General features: G+C 45.8%; 1 protein-coding gene across 1 annotated transcript in view; it reads right to left on the reverse strand.

Moving 5' to 3' along the window:
* Positions 1-24,486, reverse strand: part of pcca (propionyl-CoA carboxylase subunit alpha) — a 33,042-nt gene that overhangs the window by 2,681 nt on the left and 5,875 nt on the right. The window contains exons 5-18 of the mRNA XM_085440788.1: positions 22,512-22,625; positions 21,508-21,561; positions 21,299-21,430; positions 17,853-17,889; positions 14,172-14,250; positions 13,057-13,159; positions 12,138-12,232; positions 9,250-9,400; positions 8,816-8,959; positions 8,376-8,450; positions 8,225-8,293; positions 6,710-6,785; positions 6,414-6,627; positions 5,887-5,989 (exon numbers count right to left, since the gene is read on the reverse strand). Coding sequence (XP_085296914.1) covers positions 5,887-5,989; positions 6,414-6,627; positions 6,710-6,785; positions 8,225-8,293; positions 8,376-8,450; positions 8,816-8,959; positions 9,250-9,400; positions 12,138-12,232; positions 13,057-13,159; positions 14,172-14,250; positions 17,853-17,889; positions 21,299-21,430; positions 21,508-21,561; positions 22,512-22,625 — 1,446 coding nt within the window. The remainder of the gene's footprint in view (positions 1-5,886; positions 5,990-6,413; positions 6,628-6,709; positions 6,786-8,224; positions 8,294-8,375; positions 8,451-8,815; positions 8,960-9,249; positions 9,401-12,137; positions 12,233-13,056; positions 13,160-14,171; positions 14,251-17,852; positions 17,890-21,298; positions 21,431-21,507; positions 21,562-22,511; positions 22,626-24,486) is intronic.

Genomic DNA, 24,486 nt, shown 5'->3' on the forward strand with positions numbered 1-24,486 from the left:
ACTCACCTGCCATTTTATTAGATACACCCTTTCCCCTGCTTGCCACCCCATGGCTCAGTTTCTATGTAAAAGGTCAAGTAACTGAATTTAAAGTAGTGATTATTTTCGACCTGCTGTGTGAACGTACTGCTTCTTATTTAGCTCGTTTCTACTCGTTGTAACTTGCCTCGTTCACCCATTTACTCCCATTTGCAAAAGCACTTTTTTCTATGCTCTGTTTCTGTCTCCTGACACAGTGTAGATAAACTTTGCTCCCACAGAGGTCAGTTATCATGTTACCAGTATTACTTCCTCACTGCATACTGGATACTCTGAAAAAGAGCAGAAGTTTGACTCCTTGATATAATTTTTAAATGTGCATTAAAAGCAGATATTTTGTAAGGTGGAGTGGAAAGCCAGGAAAAATAGTTTGTTTTTTAAATCTAGATGAACAAACAAACCCAACCCTAAACTGGAACATCTCACCTCATCACTAAGAGGACAACCCCAGCTCTGTAGCCAAGCTGAGTTAGAGGTCTGCTAAGCCGAGGACTTTAACTAGCGATAACATTTAATCAGACCCACCGTGGAATTCCCAGTGTGGACTGATGAGACTGACACCATCTCTAGTCTTGATATTGTAGAATGTTTAGCTGATTTAGAGTTTAGAAATGTGTTATCATAGAATGTAGAACTATTGTAGAGACACTGACACTGCCCTTAATATAATAAAGGGCTCATTGTGTTGTGAACTTAGGAGTAGATTGTAGGAGACCCCTTCCCCACTGAGTGGAAATTCCCCAGAGGATGTTTGGGTGGGGGTCTCAACATTTGTAACTGGATAACTGTGGTCTGGAAGGGAGATGGGTTTTTATGACCTCTAGGGAGTCACCTACACCCACAGTGTTTTAACTGTCACGCACACACATCCACACGCACACTCACTCATGTGCACTCACATATAAACACAGGTATGCGCACACAGTCACACACGAGCACTCATATAGGCACGCGGGAACGCGCACATGTAGGCATTCACAGGCTCGCGCACACACACACACACACACACACACACACACACGAAAGTATGTAAACATAGTACTTAGTTTTATGGCACCTTGTAGAGGGTTTAGAAGGGGGGTCACTGATACAAAACTGCATGTAACAGACAAAGGAGTTGAGATCTGCAGAGGAGTTCCGGGGTCCTGTACATCTCCCTTCTAGAAGGTGTAATCAATAGGTGTGATCAATGAGTGTGGATTAATAAAAGTGTTGGGAATTGACTACTGAGTCGCCGGTGTTCTTTCTGGAGGCCTGAGCAATCTACGAACCGGGCGAAACTGTGAAAAGGTCACAATATTAAGCTTAAAACGTTCCTTTTTCCTCCTTGAATCGCTACCTTATCGTGATGAAGGGGTTTGTGTGTCCCAGGGATCCCAGGGGCTATGTTGTCTGGGGGCTTTTGCCCCCTGGTAGGGTCTCCCATGGCAAATTGGTCCTGGGTGAGGGACCAGACAAAGAGCGATTCAGAAGACCCTTATGAAGAGAACATCGAGGGAACAGTTTACCCTGCCCAGGATAGGGTTACCGGGGCCCCGCCCTGGAGACAGTCGGAGGGTGCCCGAGGGCGAGCATCTGGTGGCCGGGCCTTAGTCCATGGGGCCCGGCTGGGCACAGCCCGAAGAGGAGACATGGGCCCATCCTCTCACAGGCCCACCACCCGCAGGAGGCGCCATAGAGGTCGGGTGCATTGTGTGCCGGGTGGCGGCCAGGCGCGGAGGCCCTGGCGGACTGACCCCCGGCTGCCAAGACTGGCAATAGGGACATGGAATGTCACCTCTCTGGTGGGGAAGGAGCCTGAGTTCGTGCGTGAGGTTGAGAGGTACCGGCTAGATATAGTCGGGCTCACCTCTACGCATGGCTTGGGCTCTGGAACCAGTCTCCTGGAGAGGGGCTGGACTCTGTCTCAGTCTGGAGTTGCCCCTGGTGAGAGGCGGCGGGCTGAAAGTTGGAACACATCGCGGAACGGATCACTGCAGTTGTGAGGTCTCAGAATCAAAAGAATGACAACATCATGGAGCAGAAGTTTGATACCATCATGGGGAGGCTCGCGGCTCTCCAACGGGAGATTGCGAGACCAGTGTCAGTGTGTTAAAGAGCAGCTTGAAATTCTCCTGGGCTGCTTGCATGAAAAATCAACAAAATCAACATCGTAATGCGGACACCACCACGGCGCCAGCTGCAGGCCCAAGGCTGGAGCCGAACAATCACTCCCTGAAAACGACTGTGTGATGACTATTCTTCCCATCCCATGCAAGGCCACCTGGATTGGCTGGAGGACTGTTTACTTAGCCTGATAGGGCGAAGGACACTGTCTCAGCTGAACTATGGACACGCACACACACACACACTTACACTGATAATCACTCACTCATCCCCCCTCCCCTTCTAACGCCTTCGATGCTTACCTCCCCCATGATGTGGACATCGGGTCAGCTGGCGGTGCAGTCGAAAGATTGCAGCAGTCCCAGATCAGATGTGCACACTGTGTTTATTGTGTTATGATATCCCCTACCCAACCCTGTGGCTTGTCATGTCTTTCACAATGTTGTGCTGTGGCCATTCATGTGCTTTTTTTGTGCAGAGGAGTTTTTTTGTTTCCTGTTCTCGTGCTGTCCTACCATGGAAGCACAGCATGAGTGGAGGTCTCTTTTTTTCCTCTTGTACCCTCCCGTTGTTGTGTACATTTCAGTGTTCTTTTCTGTAATGCTACCGATCTCCGACTTGTAACCCCATGTGATGTCTGTGTTATGCGTGCAAGGTCGGGGGGGGGGGGGGGGGGGGGGGCATTGTCACTGCAGGGCAACCTGCTTGTGACAAATAAAGCTTTGATTGATTGATTGATTGAATCCCACTGACACGTCTTCCGAGGAGGAAGCAGAGTCTGGGGATGAGGGGAATGACCCGCCAATTTCCGGGGGCGAGGTCACTGAGGCAGTTAAACAACTCCTTGGTGGCAGAGCCCCTGGTGTTGATGAGGTCCGCCCCGAGTTCCTGAAGGCTCTGGACGTTGTAGGGCTGTCCTGGTTGACACGCCTCTGCAATGTTGCGTGGAGATCAGGGGCAGTACCTGTGGACTGGCAGACCGGGGTGGTGGTCCCCATCTTTAAGAAAGGGGACCGGAGGGTGTGTTCCAACTACAGGGGGATCACACTCCTCAGCCTCCCTGGGAAAGTCTATGCCAGGGTGCTGGAAACGAGAGTTCGTCCGCTAGTTGAACCTCGAGTACAGGAGGAACAATGCGGTTTTCGTCCTGGTCGCGGAACACTGGACCAGCTCTTTATCCTCTCCAGGATACTTGAGGGTGCATGGGAGTTTGCCCAACCAGTCTACATGTGTTTTGTGGACTTGGAGAAGGCATTCGACCGTGTCCCTCAGGGTGTCCTGTGGGAGGTGTTGCGGGAGTATGGGGTGTCTGGCCCATTGCTACGGGCCATTCGATCCCTATACAACCGTTGCAAGAGCTTGGTTCGCATTGCCGGCAATAAGTCGGACTCGTTCCCGGTGGGTGATGGGCTCCACCAGGGCTGCCCTTTGTCTCCGGTTCTGTTCATAATTTTTATGGACAGGATTTCTAGGCGCAGCCAAGTGGTGGAGGGCTTTCGCTTTGTTGGCCTCAGAATCTCATCTCTGATTTTTGCGGATGATGTGGTTCTGTTGGCTTCATCGGGTGAGGGCCTCCAGCTCGCACTGGAACGGTTCGCAGCAGAGTGTGAAGCAGCGGGAATGAGGATCAGCACCTCCAAATCTGAGGCCGTGGTTCTCAGCCGGAAAAGGGTGGAGTGCCCACTCAGGGTTGGGGATGAGTTCCTGCCCCAAGTGGAGGAGTTCAAGTATCTCGGGGTCTTGTTCGCGAGTGATGGGAGAAGGGAACCGGAGATCGACAGACGGATTGGGGCTGCAGCTGCAGTAATGCAGACGCTGCGCCGGTCCGTCGTGGTGAAGAGAGAGCTGAGTGTAAAAGCGAAGCTCTCAATTTACCGGTCGATCTACGTCCCTACCCTCACCCATGGCCACGAGCTGTGGGTAGTGACCGAAAGAACGAGATCGCGGATACAAGCGGCAGAAATGCGCTTCCTCCGAAGGGTGGCTGGCCTCTCCCTTAGAGATAGGGTGAGAAGTTCGGCCATCCGGGAGGGGCTCAGAGTAGAGCAGCTGCTGCTCCACATCGAAAGGAGCCAGCTGAGGTGGTTCGGGCATCTGACAAGGATGCCCCCTGGGCGCCTCCTGGGTGAGGTGTTCCAGGCATGTCCCACCGGGAGGAGGCCCCGGGGCAGACCCAGGACACGCTGGAGAGATTATATCTCTCGGCTGGCCTGGGAACGCCTTGGTGTTCCCCCGGATAAGCTGGAGGAGGTGGCTGGGGAGAGGGAGGTCTGGGCCTCTTTGCTTAGGCTGCTGCCCCCGCGACCTGGCCTCGGATAAAGTGGATGAAGATGGATGGATGGATGGATGGATGGACGTTCCTTTTTCATAAAGCCTCGTTAGGAGTCACCATGGATCAGGGTCATGTGATCCAGCTCTCAGTAATGCTGCTGTGGGCTCAGACTGGAGGACTTCCCTCCCCAGGTCTATACACACCGCTGCTGCGTGTGATAAATTGTACCCATCAGTTCCCCTCTCAGCCAACCAGTCACAGCAGATGGCAGCTTCTGTCTGAGCTTTTCCTCACCAAGTGCTGTTGATAGTGGACTGTGCGATTTTGGGTTTCCTCTATCACTGCACTTACAGTACAGATGGAGCCTCCTGCCAACTGTTCTGAACTCAAACTGAAAGTGAATGTCTTCAGTGTTCTTTGTACATATTTGTAAGTAAAAAGGTCACACCACACATTATTATTCTTCACAAACAAGAGTCAACAAGTTAGTAAAATGATAAAGGAACAGAAAACAGTGAAAGCTTATAACGTTATATCATCAAGACAGGTATCACCTTTTTACAGAAGGCTAAATCAGGAACTGGAACAGGCCAGACCTGCCCGTCTGTTTAACACTTCTGTGTATGCTCACAATTCACTTCAGTTTTATTTATACAGCACCAAATCACAACAACAGTCACCTCAAGCTGCTTTGTAAGGTAGATCCTACAATAATACATACAAAGAAAAACCCAACAATCATATGACCCCCTATGAGCAGCACTTTGGCGACAGTGAGAAGGAAAAACTCCCTTTTAACAGGAAGAAACCTCCAGCAGAACCAGGCTCAGGGAGGGGCGGGGCCATCTGCTGTGATGGCCATATTCACTACTTACGTTTGTCGTCAAAGGAGCTTGCAAAGAAAAGCGTCTGGACTTCTTTAAGTTGCTTGAAGACGTTTCACCTCTCATCCGAGAAGCTTCTTCAGTTCTAAGGTCAAATGGTGGAGAGTCCCAGATATAAACCTAGTGAGAGTTTCCCCCCACAGAGGGACAAAAGGACCCCTGATGATCCTCTAATCGGCTGAGCCAAGGTGTGAAACTGGGCGTGGGTCCCAATCAGCCAGAGTTTCGGGTGAGCTCATTGTGAAACCTGGCCCCACCTTATCATTTGATTTCCTGAGGTCAGATGACCCAGGATGTGAGTGGGTGTTAAGGCGTCTGGGGAGGGAACTCAAAACTGGATTATAGATGGCAGACAGTTTGTGTCGTAAACCCCGCCTCTGTTCAAAGATGGTCGCTCACAGTGGACGTAGATGGCTTCTTTCACTCCTCTAAAGTGAAAAGAAGTCCAGACGCTTTCCTTGCAAGCTCCTTTGACTACGATGACCTGGATGACTGAGAACCTTCACAGACATACTTAGGTTTGTCCTTTTCTCAGCTTTCTAGTACAGCAAGAATGAACGAGAACAGATGTGCTTTAATACTCACAGTATAAACAGTTCCTGATTTGCTGATTTGCACATCCTGGCGTTCCTCACCCAGCTCCACACACAGCTCCCAGTGGCTGCATTCCACAGGAGTGGAGGCCACCCTGAAATGAACAAACTTTAACCGAGGCCTCATCACTGCTCCTGAGGTCAGCTAACGCAGTGACCCCATAACTGAGAGATGGGACACAGAATAATGGTTTGGATCTATAGATGTCAGACGTGCTAAAACGAAACTGACAAGTTCATTTTAATAATAATGCCCTTTATTATAAGAACTTTAACTTTAATGTTTAAGACAACAAAATATCATGGAGTATATGAAAATCTGCTGGTGTGTATGAAAGAGATGATGTGGATTGTAGTTTAAAAGTACTGTGAGTGCTCAGTAACAGCTATATAAATGCCAGTCCACTCAGGCTGAACCGTGATCGACTGCACTTTGATTTAGGATACAACTCCAGCCCTATTACTTTCTCCCAAGAATCCCATCACGTAGCACCAAGCAACAAGTACTGCAGCATTCACCTCTGGGTGCTGAGGACCTTTGCTGAACGAAGCTCAGCAGCGATGTAGAGCACTGCTGCTGATGCCAACAGCTCCCTTTTTGCATCTGCCTCTAGCTGATGGCCCTTAAAGCCATCAGGGTAAACCTCTGGGAGGAAGTTGGTGCTGATGTGACCAGAGACAAAGCGAGGATGAGTGATGATTTCTCGCAGGAGAGGAATGTTGTGGGTCACACCTGGAAAGAAAACGATCCAACTTTAGAGAAATAAAACCCAACAAATGTTGTTTTAGTGACAGACTACGAACATGTACTCCACCTCTGATCACATAGTTATCCAGAGCGTCCTCCATCCTACCAAGAGCTTCAGCTCGTGTAGCTCCGTAGGTAATCAGCTACAAATTGATATCAGAGAATATTAATATGTTATTATTGAACCAGTCAAGTCATCAGGAGCTGCTGTGAATCATCACTAACATGGCTAGAGAAACAGAACATCCCATAACTGAGAATGAGCACCTGCACCCTCACAGAGCACACAGGTGAAATTTTCTCACCCGTTTCCTTTTAAACACATGCACTGATTTAATGTAAGGTGTTTAATTCCTGGATACGCGGTGCATGTTGGTATCGTCCTGTCGTATATTAAGTGATGAGCACAATTCCTGTTCAAGGGCTGAGTACTGAGAGCAGAAAAGTGCTGAATAAGAATCTTTACACAAGCAACTACACCACTTTCTATCAAACGACACACTTACAGACTCTGATGAACGTGTCAAGAGCAACTCGGGGTTCGGTACCTTGACCGAGGACACTTTGGCAAGCAGGCTGGAGCAGGGATTGAAGCACCGAGCTTCTGATTAGTAGACGACCTGCTCCACAAACACCCCATCTTACCCACTGTGTCCTTAGCCGTACACTAGATTCAACGAGGTGCTGGAAACAATCCTCAGATTTTGGTCCACACTGACACAACAGCATCATGTGAGTCTCCCATTTCACCACATCCGCTGGGCTGAGACCTGATGAGCGTGGAGGTCATCTGAGTGCAGTGAGCTCATCTTCATATTCAAGACACCAGACTGAGATGATCCGAGCTTGGTGACACGATTGCTTCCAGCAGGATAGCTCGCCATCAGAAGATGGTTCACTGTGTTCATGAAGGGATGGACATCGTCAGCAACAACACTCGGGTTGGCGTGGTGTTTAAATGATGCTCGGGTGGTGCTAAGAGGCCCAAAGACTGCCAATAAAATATCCCCCCAGCCTTAAACAAGCTTGGTCACCAGGGAACACTTTTCAGCTTTGTGCAGTTTTGGTGAGCCTGTGCACACTGTAGCCTTAAGTTTCCTGTTCTTAGCTGACAAACACGGCAGGTGGCGTGGTCGTCTGCTGCTGTATCTGCTTCACGGGTCAACATGTTGTGCATTCAGAGATGCTCCTCTACAAACCTTGGTTGCTGTAAGTGACCGACTTCTGTTGCCATCCTGAAAGCTGTCTGACCTCTGGCATCGTGATATCGTGACTCTTACTGAAGGCCTGACTGAGTGCCGTTAACGTGCACGACTGACATCGCTCAACCTTTTCATTTTTATCATTGTATTTATCTTTTTTGGTCAGGATTAAATGTAGAAAACACAGAAACTTGTTTACGGTGACAGAAAGAGGACTTTTACTAGTCTGGCCCACGGCTGTATGTGGCCCACGAGTAAAGGGAGTTTGCGACAGCCGTCTTACCAGCAGTCATCTGTGAAGCAGCGACCTCCTTCAAAGATCTGATACAAATAAACTTTGGAACTGAATGGTTACATTTTGTATCCAATATATCACTGACCTTAGAGATCATGGGATCATAGTAGATGCTGATGTCACTTCCCTCCTGAATGCCGCTGTCTACACGGACCTGGAGGAAAGCAGAGTGAGCCAGGAAACGACAGCGTCCGGCAGACCGCGTGTTTAAAAAGAAAACTGACTGATCGACTCACTTTGTCAAGGTTGAGTGGCTCCTGGTATTGAGACAGGCGTCCAATGGAAGGAAGACCAAAAGACTTGTAAGGGTCCTACCAGAGGAAACAGGATTTTTGGGTGTTTTTACTTTTATTCGTGTTTCACTCAGAAATGATTCTTGTCGGCGGACAACGAGCAACGACAAGTTTGACTGAATGTAACTAAAATAAAACAAAACAAAGATGCTGTCTTTAAACAAAGGCTTTAAATTATTTTTTAATTATTGCACTGCTTTTATATTTTCTGCAGTCCCAACGTTAGCAAAATAAAGGATCATCTTCATATTTTATGTGCTGTATTTTCAACTATGTTTGCAAAGCTGTGTGGTAAAGTAAACGAGTAAGGTTCATGTGATCTCAGTTACCATTACAGGTGCACACACACACACACACACACACACACACACAGACACACCTACCTCTGCATAGACACGGCACTCAATGGCCCAGCCATTTATTGGGATATCTTCCTGTGTGTGCTGCAGTTGGTAACCCTTGGCAACCCTGATCATCTGCTCCACCAGATCCAAGCCAGTGATACACTCTGTAATTGGATGCTCCACCTGGAGTAAAAATAAGCAGTTTATGAAGTACAGACAGGATTCAGCTCGGGGTCAAACTCTGCCTTATCTCAGTGAGTTTGCTCGAGTGTAGGAACAGCAGGCTTTATTTTTCCCTGTGAGGGCCCACAGACACCCTCTCTAGTTTTCAGAGAAGGGTTCAAACTTTCCTTTTTGATAAAGCATATAGTTAGGGCTGGATCAGGTGACCTGAAGGTGAAGGTCTCCACCTTACAATATAAAGCGCCTTGAGGCAACTGTTTGTCATACATATAAATAAAATGGAACTGAACCTGTAGTCGTGTGTTCATCTCCAGAAAATAGAAGTTCTTCTTAGAATCCACTAGAAACTCCACAGTCCCAGCAGAGGAGTACTGCACAGCTTTGGCTAGTTGGACTGCTTGCTCACCCATTGCCCGTCGTGTGACTGGGTCCAGGAAAGTACTGCATGGACACGACACAGAAGCTCAAACTCGTTTCACTGAAACAAAAACAAACAGCTCGAGTCTTCCAGCCACCTTTCATTGCAAATTATTGAAGAGCAAAATTAAAAATCTGTGTTTTATTGCTGATTATTTTACACCTGATTGCTGCTTCGCTCCATCGTACAGGCTAAAACAAAACATTTTTTGAGGCATTTCTCTGACATGGACGGCGTTGTGGCAGCTGTGGGAGAGATGAGGACGGAGATAAACTCCGCGAGTCACAGGCTGATCTGTGATTACTTTGGAGGACCACGTTGCTTCCCTGCAAACTAAAATAAGGGCACAAAACTCTGAGTAAATATGCCAAAGGAACAGCAAATTAGTCGGGGAGGACACAATGAGAAGTCAATATCAAAGAAGAAGAAAAAGAGGAAGGAAGGAAATTAATGATAATTAACGAGATAACCCATCCTGTTAAAATTAAAAACCTTTAAAGACTATGAAAATAAAGCACAACAGATTAGAGCTACAACAACGTTATCATTTTGAATGATTCCACTTTGCTTTGACACTTGATTTAATGCAGAGTTCTGTAACACTCAGTCGTGATTAAAAACAGACCGTGTGTGTGTGTGTGTGTGTGTGTGTGTGTGTGTGTGTGTGTGTGTGTGTGTGTGTGTGTGTGTGTGTGTGTGTGTGTGTGTGTGTGTAACTAAACCAGACTAATGTGGGCAGGAAAGCAAGAAATCAGGGAAGTAAGAACTCCGCCTGCTAAGTGTTTTCTTAATTTGGCTCTAAATACATTTAAAAATAAAAAACACAAAAACTATCAAACAGTAAGAAATACAACCATGGACATACAAAGACCACAGTGGAGGTCAATAAGCATGCGGACTAAACATTTTTGTAATTATATAGAACTTGATAGCAGCTCCATGTACAGGGGAAGCAGCCCACAGATGCAGCCTCTAAAAAGCTTTGGAAGAAACAAAAGTGGATGTGAAACCAAAGTAGCCTTACAGAAATGTCAAATAATGTCTCAATGACCTTGTAGTACCATATCACCCTATTAGAGCACTTGGCTCTCGCTCTGCAGGCCTACTTGTTGTTCCTAGAGTATTTAAAAGTAGAATGGGAGGCAGAGCCTTCAGTTTCCAGGCCCCTCTTCTGTGGAACCAGCTTCCAGTTTGGATTCAGGAGACAGACACTATCTCTACTTTCAAGATCAGGCTTCAAACTTTCCTTTTGAAAAAGCAGGTGACCCCGAATCCTCTGTTAGCTATGCTGCAATAGGCCTAGGCTGCTGGGGGCTTTCCCATGATGCACTGGGTGTTTGTTCTGTCTTCCTCCCTTAACCTTGCAGCAGATGGCCCCGCCCCTCCCTGAGCCTGGTTCTGCTGCAGGTTTCTTCCTGTTAAAAGGGAGTTTTTCCTTCCCACTGTCACCAAAGTGGTGCTAATAGGGGCTCATATGATTGTTGGGTTTTTCTCTGTATGTGTTATTGTAGGGTCTGCCTTACAATATAAAGCACCTTCAGGCAACTGTTGCTGTGATTTGCTGTAATAAAATATAATTGAATTGAAATTAAATAGAGATAAGAACAGGTACAGCAGGCGTGGGAGGATATTCATTTTTATGGAGCCTAGTTTGGCACTAAAGGCAGGTAGACCATCCTGCCAAGTCTTTGTTTGCTTCATACAGCTTTGGTGTATTTTTAGTCATGTTGCCCTCAGGATATTTTAGTGATTTAAAAGGATTTCATAAAGGATTGCACTGTTTATTTTAAACGATATATCATAATATCATCCACGAACAAGCTGCATGATTCTGTTGACTGATTTCTATTCCTGTGATTGAGTTTGTCTAATCCAAGTGGAATCTTTCAGTTAGCGAGCCATTCGTTTTAATCTAGCAGTGAGATTTGTATAAATCGCTTTAATGCACTGAATGGCCTTTTCATTAAATCAAAATCTTCCTAATGTTAAACAGATTATTAACTTTGTCGAATGATTTTTCTGCATCTAAACTGATCCAGGCAGCTGATATTTGATTTCCTTGTATTCTCTGTATTACATGTAATGTGCTCCTCATATTGTCTGTGCCTTACAAACCCCGTTTGATATTATAGAGGTGCATGTGTTATACGCTACACTCAGGATAGTGATTGCTCTATAATTTTGACATATTTCGTGTTTGTCTGTTCTTGGTTTGGGAAGTACAGTAATGACAGCTTCTTTCCAGCAGGGGGAGTACTTTCATTATTTAAATATCTGTGTCCTCCCCTTCCTTAGTTCAGTCATAATTCTAACCGTTAACAGAGTTTCCCAGACCGCTGACATTTAATGACAAGATTTTAATCTCCCCATGTTTCATCTCCATGTTTTACTAATTGACTAATGAGTAAAAACTAATTAAAGCGCTTTGAGTGAGCAGAAAAGCGCCATGTAACAACCAGTTTGTTTACTATTTACTTGCTGTATGTCCATTTGAAGCTGTGGTGGGGCGTGGTCTGCGGTGCCGCTGCAGGGAAGATGGACGCACCTGCACGGCATCTGCAATCACGCCTCGCCGGCACAAAGGCTGTGCTGTCTGTCAGTACATCGTTGTTGTGATGCGAGTCGGGCTGTGAGCTGGAAAGCTGCAGCCGACTGAGTCGATTGTGTGAACAACAACCGAGTCAATAAAGATGTCGTCGGGTCTGTCGTGGGTTCTTTACAGAAACAAATAACTGCGAAGCCCAAAAACGTCTCACTAACCTGGGCGCCTCTTCCACTACCTTCTGGTTCCTCCTCTGGATGGAGCACTCCCTCTCATTGAGCCACAGAGCATTTCCATGTTTATCAGCCAACACCTGAAACAGGTTTTCAAGTCAACACACTATGTGGTTTACACATGTCGCTGAACATGCCTGCATGTTAGAAAGTCCAGAAAATTATTCTTTGAAATCTAAAAACTTTATTAAAATAAAAAACACCAAATTCACACTTGGATCCTCAGATGTGAGCTGGTACAGTGATCCTCATGTTTCTCTTCAGGAATGCAAGAAAACCATTCAGCATCTTAGTCAAACAATAATCACGTGTTTTCCTATTTTTCAGGTTTTTGTAAAATGTTGCATAATAACAAATATTATGTGTTAATGATTTTGTTAAATACCAACACTGTTCATTTAGGGCAGCTGTGGCATAAAACCTTTAATTCATTCAATGCATTCCTAAGCGCTGCACACTGGGATCCAATAGTTTGAGCCCACATCAGAACCTGTCACTCAGAGTGGACGGCTGTGACCTACGAACTTTTCAGGCTGGATTCAGCCAAACTCTGCCTCCCGTCTGCAGTCTCAGCAGAGAGGGAGAGTCGTTAGGCTACGCTTCGCTCTGTTCACGGTCTTATTAGTGCAGGCCTGCTGCATGTCTGACTCACAGGAAGCAGTGTGACCTTCTGACTCTTCGAGCTTCTTTGCGTGGTGCATTGTGAGATGGCGTTTTGTGAGAGCTGTTAGGTAACAGCCTCCTCTCGACTCGACTGAACAGACTGTCGTGCAGTTTGTTTCTATTTCAGTGAATCTAGAGCTGAGACGAGGAGTTTAGGAATCAAAGAGTCACCTCCGCTTGCTCTTTTGGCTTTCATGTATCCATCAAAGTTAAAGGAGATCAGTGTAGACAGTCGATATACCTGAATCTCTATATGTCTGGGGTTGTCTATGTATTTCTCAATGAGCAGCCTGTCGTCTCCAAAGCTGGATGCTGCCTCCTGCGATGAGAACCGGAAACCTTCCCTGTTAACAGCACACCCACAGATCACAGCAGTTTTAAAGAGCAAATACAGACTTTCCATTGGTCTACAAGTAACAACAGGAAAACAGTTAAGTAAGTAAATAAGCTTCAGTTTAGAGCACAAGGAGCTGAATGAATAACTTTAGCAACAACAGGTGATTTTGACTAACGTCTGTAAAACACACGGGGACGAAACAAAAAGGAAGACCTGGACTGTTTAATGTCGTATAATATAACTGCTTGTGTTGTTAGGTTATCCAATGAGTTTGTATAGTGTTCTGGAAGAACTTCAGAGCTCACTAATGCCTCTTTTCCACTAGCACCCACTCCATCTGTTCTGGTTGTTTTCCATTACAGTGGAGTACCATTTGCTTGGGGTCATTAAAGCAACGCTGCCAAAACAACAAACATCATGACAATGGGAGACTCCGGCCTGGTACCAGGTACTACCATCTAATGGAAAACCCTACAAACCTGAACTGACCCAAGCAGCTACTAGTGGAAAAGGCCCACACATTTCTGGCCACTAGTTTAACTAGGGGCTGAATCAGTGTTTGGGGCAATAGTATTTTAACTGTGGTATTTGGAGCTACTTAAGATCAAAGAGTTTAACTAATGTGAGCAGAAGACGCTGCACGAGCATCTTCCATAAGCTGCAGACGTACGAGCTAATAGCAGTAGCTTTAGTCCTTATATTTGCAATATAAGACTGTACAGTATTACCTGAGGTAGAGTACTTTAAGTCATTACTACATAAGCAATGCTTGTAATAATAAAAACAATTACTTCTACGTTTTGTTCAACACATAATTGAGTGTGTATTTACTAAAAAATAGTAAATGGCCTGTATCTGTATAGCGCTTTACTTAGTCCCCAAGGACCCCAAAGCACTACATTCAGTCATTCACCCAGTCACACACACACTGGTGATAGCAACACTGTAGCTGCCCTGGGGCGCACTGACAGAGTAGCTGATGGGCTCGTGTATACTGAGCACGTGACCAAGTACAATACCTCGTCTCCTCATCGTTCCAAGCAATCCTCATTCCTTTCCCTCCTCCACCTGCAGAAGCTTTGATCATCACAGGGTAACCTGGCAACAAAACAAAACAACTGCAAAGGTGCATTTTTCACAGTCAGGCAACAGAACAGAATGAAACTTTATTACACAGCTGTGGGTGTTACACAGCTCTTATAGCAGGAGGAATATAGACCTAAAGTAGTGTGTGTGTGTGTGTGTGTGTGTGTGTGTGTGTGTGTGTGTGTGTGTGTGTGTGTGTAGGGGGGGGGGGGGGGTATGAATGATCCTGGTGAAATATTCAGTGTACAAACAAGATGCAAATGAGTATCAGCAATTACAAACATGTGATATGTCAATTAAACAGGTGATGAGTAAGATTATGTTAAACTGTGTAATAGAGTCTGACAGCTGCTGGTCACAATGTCCTTTGGTAGCGCTCCTTCCTACACTGCGGGTGTAAAAGTCCTTCCTACAGTGCGGGTGTAATAGTCCTTCCTACAGTGCGGGTGTAATAGTCCTTCCTACAGTGCGGGTGTAATAGTCCTTCCTACAGTGCGGGTGTAATAGTCCTTCCTACAGTGCGGGTGTAAAAGTCCTTCCTGCACTGCGGGTGTAATAGTCCTTCCTGCACTGCGGGTGTAAAAGTCCTTCCTGCACTGCGGGTGTAAAAGTCCTTCCTACACTGCGGGTGTAAAAGTCCTTCCTACACTGCGGGTGTAATAGTCCTTCCTGCACTGCGGGTGTAAAAGTCCTTCCTGCACTGCGGGTGTAAAAGTCCTTCCTGCACTGCGGGTGTAAAAGTCCTTCCTGCACTGCGGGTGTAATAGTCCTTCCTACACTGCGGGTGTAAAAGTCCTTCCTACAGTGCGGGTGTAAAAGTCCTTCCTGCACTGCGGGTGTAATAGTCCTTCCTGCACTGCGGGTGTAATAGTCCTTCCTACACTGCGGGTGTAATAGTCCTTCCTACACTGCGGGTGTAAAAGTCCTTCCTGCACTGCGGGTGTAATAGTCCTTCCTGCACTGCGGGTGTAAAAGTCCTTCCTGCACTGCGGGTGTAATAGTCCTTCCTACACTGCGGGTGTAATAGTCCTTCCTGCACTGCGGGTGTAAAAGTCCTTCCTACACTGCGGGTGTAATAGTCCTTCCTACAGTGCGGGTGTAAAAGTCCTTCCTGCACTGCGGGTGTAAAAGTCCTTCCTACACTGCGGGTGTAATAGTCCTTCCTACACTGCGGGTGTAAAAGTCCTTCCTACACTGCGGGTGTAAAAGTCCTTCCTGCACTGCGGGTGTAAAAGTCCTTCCTACACTGCGGGTGTAATAGTCCTTCCTACACTGCGGGTGTAATAGTCCTTCCTACACTGCGGGTGTAATAGTCCTTCCTACACTGCGGGTGTAATAGTCCTTCCTACACTGCGGGTGTAAAAGTCCTTCCTGCACTGCGGGTGTAAAAGTCCTTCCTGCACTGCGGGTGTAATAGTCCTTCCTGCACTGCGGGTGTAATAGTCCTTCCTACACTGCGGGTGTAATAGTCCTTCCTACACTGCGGGTGTAATAGTCCTTCCTGCACTGCGGGTGTAAAAGTCCTTCCTACACTGCGGGTGTAATAGTCCTTCCTACAGTGCGGGTGTAAAAGTCCTTCCTGCACTGCGGGTGTAAAAGTCCTTCCTACACTGCGGGTGTAATAGTCCTTCCTACACTGCGGGTGTAAAAGTCCTTCCTACACTGCGGGTGTAAAAGTCCTTCCTGCACTGCGGGTGTAAAAGTCCTTCCTACACTGCGGGTGTAATAGTCCTTCCTACACTGCGGGTGTAATAGTCCTTCCTACACTGCGGGTGTAAAAGTCCTTCCTGCACTGCGGGTGTAAAAGTCCTTCCTACACTGCGGGTGTAATAGTCCTTCCTACACTGCGGGTGTAATAGTCCTTCCTGCACTGCGGGTGTAAAAGTCCTTCCTGCACTGCGGGTGTAATAGTCCTTCCTACACTGCGGGTGTAATAGTCCTTCCTACACTGCGGGTGTAATAGTCCTTCCTACAGTGCGGGTGTAAAAGTCCTTCCTACACTGCGGGTGTAATAGTCCTTCCTACACTGCGGGTGTAAAAGTCCTTCCTACACTGCGGGTGTAAAAGTCCTTCCTGCACTGCGGGTGTAATAGTCCTTCCTACAGTGCGGGTGTAAAAGTCCTTCCTGCACTGCGGGTGTAAAAGTCCTTCCTGCACTGCGGGTGTAAAAGTCCTTCCTGCACTGCGGGTGTAATAGTCCTTCCTACAGTGCGGGTGTAAAAGTCCTTCCTACACTGCGGGTGTAATAGTCCTTCCTACACTGCGGGTGTAATAGTCCTTCCTACACTGCGGGTGTAATAGTCCTTCCTACACTGCGGGTGTAATAGTCCTTCCTACAGTGCGGGTGTAAAAGTCCTTCCTACACTGCGGGTGTAATAGTCCTTCCTACACTGCGGGTGTAAAAGTCCTTCCTACACTGCGGGTGTAAAAGTCCTTCCTGCACTGCGGGTGTAAAAGTCCTTCCTGCACTGCGGGTGTAAAAGTCCTTCCTACACTGCGGGTGTAAAAGTCCTTCCTACACTGCGGGTGTAAAAGTCCTTCCTACACTGCGGGTGTAAAAGTCCTTCCTACACTGCGGGTGTAAAAGTCCTTCCTGCACTGCGGGTGTAATAGTCCTTCCTACACTGCGGGTGTAAAAGTCCTTCCTACACTGCGGGTGTAATAGTCCTTCCTACACTGCGGGTGTAAAAGTCCTTCCTACACTGCGGGTGTAATAGTCCTTCCTACACTGCGGGTGTAAAAGTCCTTCCTACACTGCGGGTGTAATAGTCCTTCCTACACTGCGGGTGTAAAAGTCCTTCCTACAGTGCGGGTGTAATAGTCCTTCCTACAGTGCGGGTGTAAAAGTTCTTCCTACACTGCGGGTGTAATAGTCCTTCCTACACTGCGGGTGTAATAGTCCTTCCTACACTGCGGGTGTAAAAGTCCTTCCTACACTGCGGGTGTAAAAGTCCTTCCTGCACTGCGGGTGTAAAAGTCCTTCCTGCACTGCGGGTGTAAAAGTCCTTCCTACAGTGCGGGTGTAAAAGTCCTTCCTACACTGCGGGTGTAAAAGTCCTTCCTACACTGCGGGTGTAATAGTCCTTCCTACACTGCGGGTGTAAAAGTCTGCTGCTGAACGAGCTGCTCAGTGCTCGTACAGTCTCATGCAGGGGTGGGAGGTGTCGTCCTTGATGGATGTCAGCTTAGACATCATCCTCAGCAAAACCCCAGCAGCCTTTTAAGACTGAGGAGTAAAACGGACTCTTTATATTCCCACACTGAGAGTTCTGCTTTCATCTGTTCCATCTCTTCAGATATCGTAAACCTACACAGCGTTTACATCTTTAGCTTCTGTGTTTAGCACATTGAGTTTTCCTACAATGATATTTTCAACATAATAAATGTGTTATCTTTTGGTAACAGCTCCATGAAGATGTGATGATTGACAGCAATTCAACAAAAATAAATAAATACATTTAAAAAATAATCAGAAATAGGAGTAAACAGCTCGAGTGGGCCAGGAACACGTGTGTGGGAGATCATGTCTGCAGTAAACAAACTCACTAAGATTCTTCCTGTCATCACTAAAGTTTACTGTAAACTTTTAGCACACAGAAAAACCGATGACTTACCAATCTGCTGTGCAATCTTCACAGCTTCCTCTGCAGTCTGACACAGGCGAGGAGTAAAACAAAGTATTTAAGGGCAAATGAATATATGGATCCATTACTATTAATACATGCGGTTTGTTCACAGCAGCAATCACCTTCACAGCTGCACTTATTGCAAGAGGTGCAGAACTATTAAAGTGCTGAGCAACAGATCAGCAAAGCAAACTTTGAGAAGTCTGAAGAAATAAATGATTCCTATTTTAACTGAGGCACAGCTGATCAAAGTCTCAGCTCTGTGTTGTGATATTGTAATTTACTAGGTTGTTTTTCATGATCTGGCTGCTGTAACCAACTTTTTGAGGATAAATAAATCACATTTCATCTTCACAACAAAGGGAATAATATAATTTTATCATCTGTTTACATCCTGTTCAGAACTTTAAAGCTTAAAGCGTGGAATTAAAAATTCAAAGACAAAATCTTTAAATTCCAAAAATGAGGTTTTGCCAACTTGAATTCCTCCCTCAGCCTGAACATGAAGGTTCGTAACACCTCTATGAGAATCACAATGGACTGCACACATCACACTAAAGTGAATGCAGAGGAGAAGGAGCAGTATTAAGCCAAGCGTTGAAACATTAAGAGGTTAGAGTGATGTGCAAGGAGACTTTCTGAAGAAGCTTCGCTGATCAAACGCAATTTTTAGCTGTTTTTTTTAGAACTACGTGACTTTAAAATGTAACACCGTCGTGGTTTTTATTGTTAAAATGGTTAAACATAATTGAATCGTATTACAGCACAGCAAAATAATTGCACAATTTTTTTTAAATGACAAGAAAAATATGCCATAAATATTAACATTTGAACATTTGCTATAGATGCAAAAATCCAGTTTAGCTTATGTGAGTGAAGTTGGCCCCCACCTTCTTCAAATCCAACAAAAGTGGTATCAAACGTTTGTGCTGCAAAAAGTTTTGTTTGTGCTGCCTTTGTTTTAAAGATATTAATGAAAAGGTAAAGGTCAAAAGGTCAACCAGCCCCCCCACATTGCCCAAATCAAACAAAATTGATGTCAAATGTTTGTGCTGCAAAAATTTTTGTTTGTGCTGCTAACATTTTAAAAATTTTAATAAAATAACGTCTTGATGCGTGCTTAATCATCCAGGTAAGTAAATCCCAAAAGGTTGATTATGTTCATCTGGAGAAACGTTTCGTCATCATCCAGGTGACTTCTTCAGTCTCAGCTGACTGCAGGTTTCCAACCTTATAAACACATGTGAGTGAAGTTGGCCCCCTACCTTCTTCAAATCGAACAAAATTGATGTCAAACATTTGTCCTGCAAATGCAGGTTATGTTTCCCTAATTTTATAAACAGTACATGTACAGTGAGAGATGTTACATCCCAGTCACGGAAGCGTTGGAGGTCGTTCATAAGAGATCACAGGATCAAATCGTAAATGGCCTGTATCTGTATAGCGCTTTACACATCCAGTCATCCACACACTGGTGATGGCAGCTACATTGTAGCCACAGTCACCCTGGGGCGCACTGACAGAGGCGAGGCTGCCGACAGAAGAAGCTGTCTCTCAGTCTGCTGGTTCTGGCCCGGAGGCTCTTCAGTATCCTTCCTGATGGTAGCAAACTGAAGACACTGCTGAAGGGATGAGTGGAGTCACCTGTAATGGAGAGGACCTTCCAGATGAGGCAGGTGCAGCTGCTCTCACTACCCGTTGTCATTTTTTCCTGCAGAACCCAGTGCAGGAGTCATACCACACAGTGATGCAGCTGGTGAGGATACTCTCAACTGTGCCTCTGTAGAAGGTGCTCATAATGGGGGTTGAATCTCTTGTGCTTCTCAGTTTGCAGAGGAAGTAGAGTCGCTGTTGGTCTTCTCCACATTCAGGGACAGGTTGTTGTTGCTGTACCACTCTGGCAGATGGTTAACTTCACCCCTGTAGTAGATCTCGTCGTGGGTCAGCAGAGTGAAGAGAAGGGAGCTCAACACACATCCTTGGGGAGCCCCCGTATTCTGTGCTCTTGGGCTGGAGGTGTTGCTGTCGACCCGTACTGTCTGCTGTCTTCCTGTCAAGAAATCTAGCAGCCAGTTATACAGCAAGGTGCTGATCACAGCAGATCCAGATTATGAATCAGTTGCTGGGGAATGATGATGCTGAAGGCTGAACTGAAGTCTATGAACAGCACTCTGACATATGAGTCTCTAGTGTTCAGATGTGTGAGGGCTGAGTGAGGGGCAGTTGATTCCATCATCACTTGAGCGTTTTCACGAAAGCGATAATTTGATTTGATGCATGACTAACCGTTCAAAGCACTTCATAATGATGGAGGTGAGTTTGACAGGACGCTGGTCCTTAAAGCAGGAGGTAGATGACTTCTTGGGTACAGTAATGATGTTGGAGGCATGTGGGAACGGCGGTACTGATTTTGGCAAGGGATCTCCACACACTGTCCGGGGCGATCGTGGCTCAAGAGTTGGGAGTTCGCCTTGTAATCGGAAGGTTGCCGGTTCGAGCCCCGGCTTGGACAGTCTCGGTCGTTGTGTCCTTGGGCAAGACGCTTCATCCGTTGCCTACTGGTGGTGGTCAGAGGGCCCGGTGGCGCCAGTGTCCGGCAGCCTCGCCTCTGTCAGTGCGCCCCAGGGTGGCTGTGGCTACAATGTAGCTGCCATCACCAGTGTGTGGATGACTGGATGTGTAAAGCGCTATACAGATACAGGCCATTTACGATTTGATCCTGTGATCTCTTATGAACGACCTCCAACGCTTCCGTGACTGGGATGTAACATCTCTCACTGTACATGTACTGTTTATAAAATTAGGGAAACATAACCTGCATTTGCAGGACAAATGTTTGACATCAATTTTGTTCGATTTGAAGAAGGTAGGGGGCCAACTTCACTCACATGTGTTTATAAGGTTGGAAACCTGCAGTCAGCTGAGACTGAAGAAGTCACCTGGATGATGACGAAACGTTTCTCCAACTGAAAATGTCCAGATGAACAGAATCAACCTTTTGGGATTGACTTACCTGGATGATTAAGCACGCATCAAGACGTTATTTTATTAAAATTTTTAAAATGTTAGCAGCACAAATATTTTTGCAGCACAAACCAGCACAAACGTTTGACATCAATTTTGTTTGATTTGGGTAATGTGGGGGGGCTGGTTGACCTCTGATGACCTCTAGAAATTTTTATTAATATCTTTAAAATGATATTAGCACAAACGAAACTTTTTGCAGCACAAACGTAGCACAAACTTTTGATACCACTTTGTTGGATTTGAAGAAGGTGGGGGCCAACTTCACTCACATGTTTAGCTTTAACCTATTAATTGGAAAAAAAATATTAGTGAAAAACAAAAACCATGACACAGCCGATGAACAGCCCTCAGACTTGATCTAGCAAACGCCTTCGCGTTTCCATGCATTGCCGTTTTGATGGCCCTACCTTGACAACGCCATCGAATCCTGGGATAGTGTTGACTTTGGCAGCCTTTGCAATTATCTTGCTTTCAATTTTATCCCCCATCGCCTGGATAGCATGGGTGTCTGGGCCAATGAATGCCACACCTTCTGCTGCCTGGCAACAAGACAAAGTACCATGAGACTCCTAACAGACTTTGTGCTGAGAGAGAAGTAATTCACTGCATAACTCACCAGTCGTTTTGCAAACTCTTTATTTTCAGACAGAAACCCATAACCAGGATGAACCTTAGAGAGGAGAAAAAAGTCACACTTTCAAACCCAAATATACTTTAAAGGGGGTTTGGAAGAAAACTCCTTTCATGCAAAAAACAATTGCTTAATTGTACTTATGAATTAAAAGCTGTTGACATCAAAAAGAGTCACAACAGTATTACTGCATCTGACCTAGAAGGAGACTCTAGCAGGACTGTCAATACAAGTCTGAATGCATGTTAACGGCCTGGACACTCCTGGCCGTAGGACTCCAATGCAAATAGGTATACATCATGCACTTTGTCCCCTTTCAGCCACTGAACAGGTGGCTGTAGCTCAGGAGGCATAGCAGCTCATCTAATAATCAGAAGGTGGTTCAGAGCAAGACACTGAACCTTAGTTTCTCTCTGATGTGTTCAACAGAGTGTGAATGTTAGATAAAAAGCACTTTGATAAACTCACCCACTGTACTTTGCATTGTTTTATAAAACATACATTACAAGCCTGTCCCTTTTATTTTGGAGGCAACAACTTAAAACAAATTACACTCATACATGTGTGTAAGCAACTACATCATCAACATAAAAGCCTCTCTGCAGCCCCACTGTAACATGACGGAGGACACTGCAGGAAATCTGAGCTTCAACTGAAAAACAAAATGACTCTTTGGAATACAGAAAAGCATCATCTTCATCTTAACATGAAGACAGAAGTCGATTCGGACCCAGAGTTACCCCCCTCTGCCTCCTAGTAGATGCACCTGTCGTATGAATTTCAAAATTTTACATCACCTTGTTCTTAAGGTATTCCATTCACAAGATTTTCAGAAAACCTGACCTCTGACCTCTAACCTTAAGGATGCAGTCACTGAGAATCAAACTCCTATAAGATTGTCAGTAGATGCACCTGTGGCATCAGGTTCTCGGGTCATCGACTTGGGCTAAATACACAAAATGAATATGCAAGTCATGTCATTCACTTACAGCTTGTGCTCCAGTCACTCTGATGGCATCCATGATGGCATCCATGTTCAAGTAGCTTTTACTGGTGGGGGCGGAGCCAACACAGACCGCCTCATCAGCCATCTTTACATGAACCTAGATCCATACAGAGCAGAACATTAACATCCACAGCAGGAGGTAAACCGAGGCTCACTGTGCGGCTAAAACGTCAACAACAGTTTTCACTGCACAGTAATCTACTCATATACCCATTCTTTGATTAAAGATTTTATTCCAGATGATGTGCTTTAAAGTCACTAAAACGGTAAAACAAAAAAGTGAAAAATGAATGCAAAGGTCATATAGAACCTAGGCACACATGTTGGGCTCGCTTTCACATCATACTTGTAAAAGAGTTACAGAGAATCATTTGTTTGAAGCAGCGGAGGCCTCTGTGACATTTTGCACTGTTTTTAAGGGTGATCTGAAAAGATCTGAGCTCACGCTTCCTGAAGTGCCACTCTGTTTTTGTTTGAGTTTAAGTGCACTTTTTGTATAATGTGCACACGGTGTTGTTCCATGGCATTGCAAGAGAACATGCTCTACCAACGTCCCACAAACAAAGCACCGACAAACATCGTTTAAAGCTCTCCTGCTGCTCACAAAGGATCTTTTTGAGCCAAATGTTGATTACCATTCAAAGTTTACACTAAAAAGGTGATAAACCTTTAAGGCAGTAGTTAGGGCTGCCACAAACGATTATTTTGATAGTGGACTAGTCACCGATTATTTTTGCGATTAGTCGACTAATCAGATCATCATCCACTGGACGTACAGGTACAGCTTATTGATCTGCCGGGAGTCTGGTGTTCTCACGGCTCTAGTGAGTAGTGATGGGTCGTTCGCGAACGAAATGGCTCTTAGAGCAGACTCTTTGAAGTGAATGAGGCGAGCCAGCTCCTTATTGGGAGCCGTGAGGTTTGTTTTTTCACCCTCTCTCACCCTCTCTCACCCTCTCTCTCGCCCTTTTTTCCGCTAAACTCCGCACACGCGGCCTGTACTTTGCGCTGGGCAGAGGGGGGGAGGGGCGTTAGTTACACTCGCAGTAGCACAGGAACAGAGCCAGAGAGAAAAAGAGCAAGGGACAACAACGTCACATTAGAAAGGTATAGTAATTATCCACTATTTTCAGTTGCGGATGATAAAGGATTCAGAAATCATGCAGGCCCATATGACAGAGAATGTGCATCTTCTTTTTGGTTTTAATATTTTAATTTATATTTAATTGTGTTGTGGTTTGCAGTGTTTTGTGTTGTTTCACGTTAAATTTGTTTAAAAGGAAAAAGCTGAAAATTTAAATAGTTAAAAGTTTAAAATGTAAATAGTTTTTTTTGTATTATATGATTTATTTATTACATTTTATTTGGAGTGAATAAATAAAGTATATTTATGGTGGCCCTTAGAGACAAAGCACGTACAAACCCCAAAACACGTAAAAACTCAGAAGCACGTACAAAAGACAACAGAAGTGCTCCAGGATGCTAGGTCGCAGTGTTGAGCTTTTGTTACCTAGTGGCTACACAAGCCAGGAAGTATCAACAACCGGATTTGGTGTGTGGTAGTAAGATCTTCAACGCACACCTCCAGCCAAATGGTGGACACCAGAGGTGAAGGGAGCCACCAGGCTGAAGAAGGAGTCCTATCGGGCTTGGTTAGCCTGTGGGACCCCGGAGGCAGCCGACAGGTATCGACAGGCCAAGCGTAATGCGGCTCGGGCAGTGGCTGAAGCAAAAACTCGGGTGTGGGAGGAGTTTGGAGAGGCCATGGAAAAAGACTTTCGGACTGCCTCGAAGAGATTCTGGCAAACCGTCAGGCGTCTCAGGAGGGGAAAGCGGTGCTCTACCTGCACTGTGTATAGTGCTGGCGGAGCGCTGCTGACGTCGACTGAGAAAATTGTCAGGCGGTGGAAGGAATACTTCGAGGACCTCCTTAATCCCACTGACACGTCTTCCGAGGA

Source organism: Copadichromis virginalis, linkage group LG19 (assembly GCF_057382275.1).
Source record: "Copadichromis virginalis isolate Kocher_CV1m ecotype Utaka linkage group LG19, C_Virginalis_male_GT1.1, whole genome shotgun sequence".
NCBI lineage: Eukaryota > Metazoa > Chordata > Actinopteri > Cichliformes > Cichlidae > Copadichromis > Copadichromis virginalis.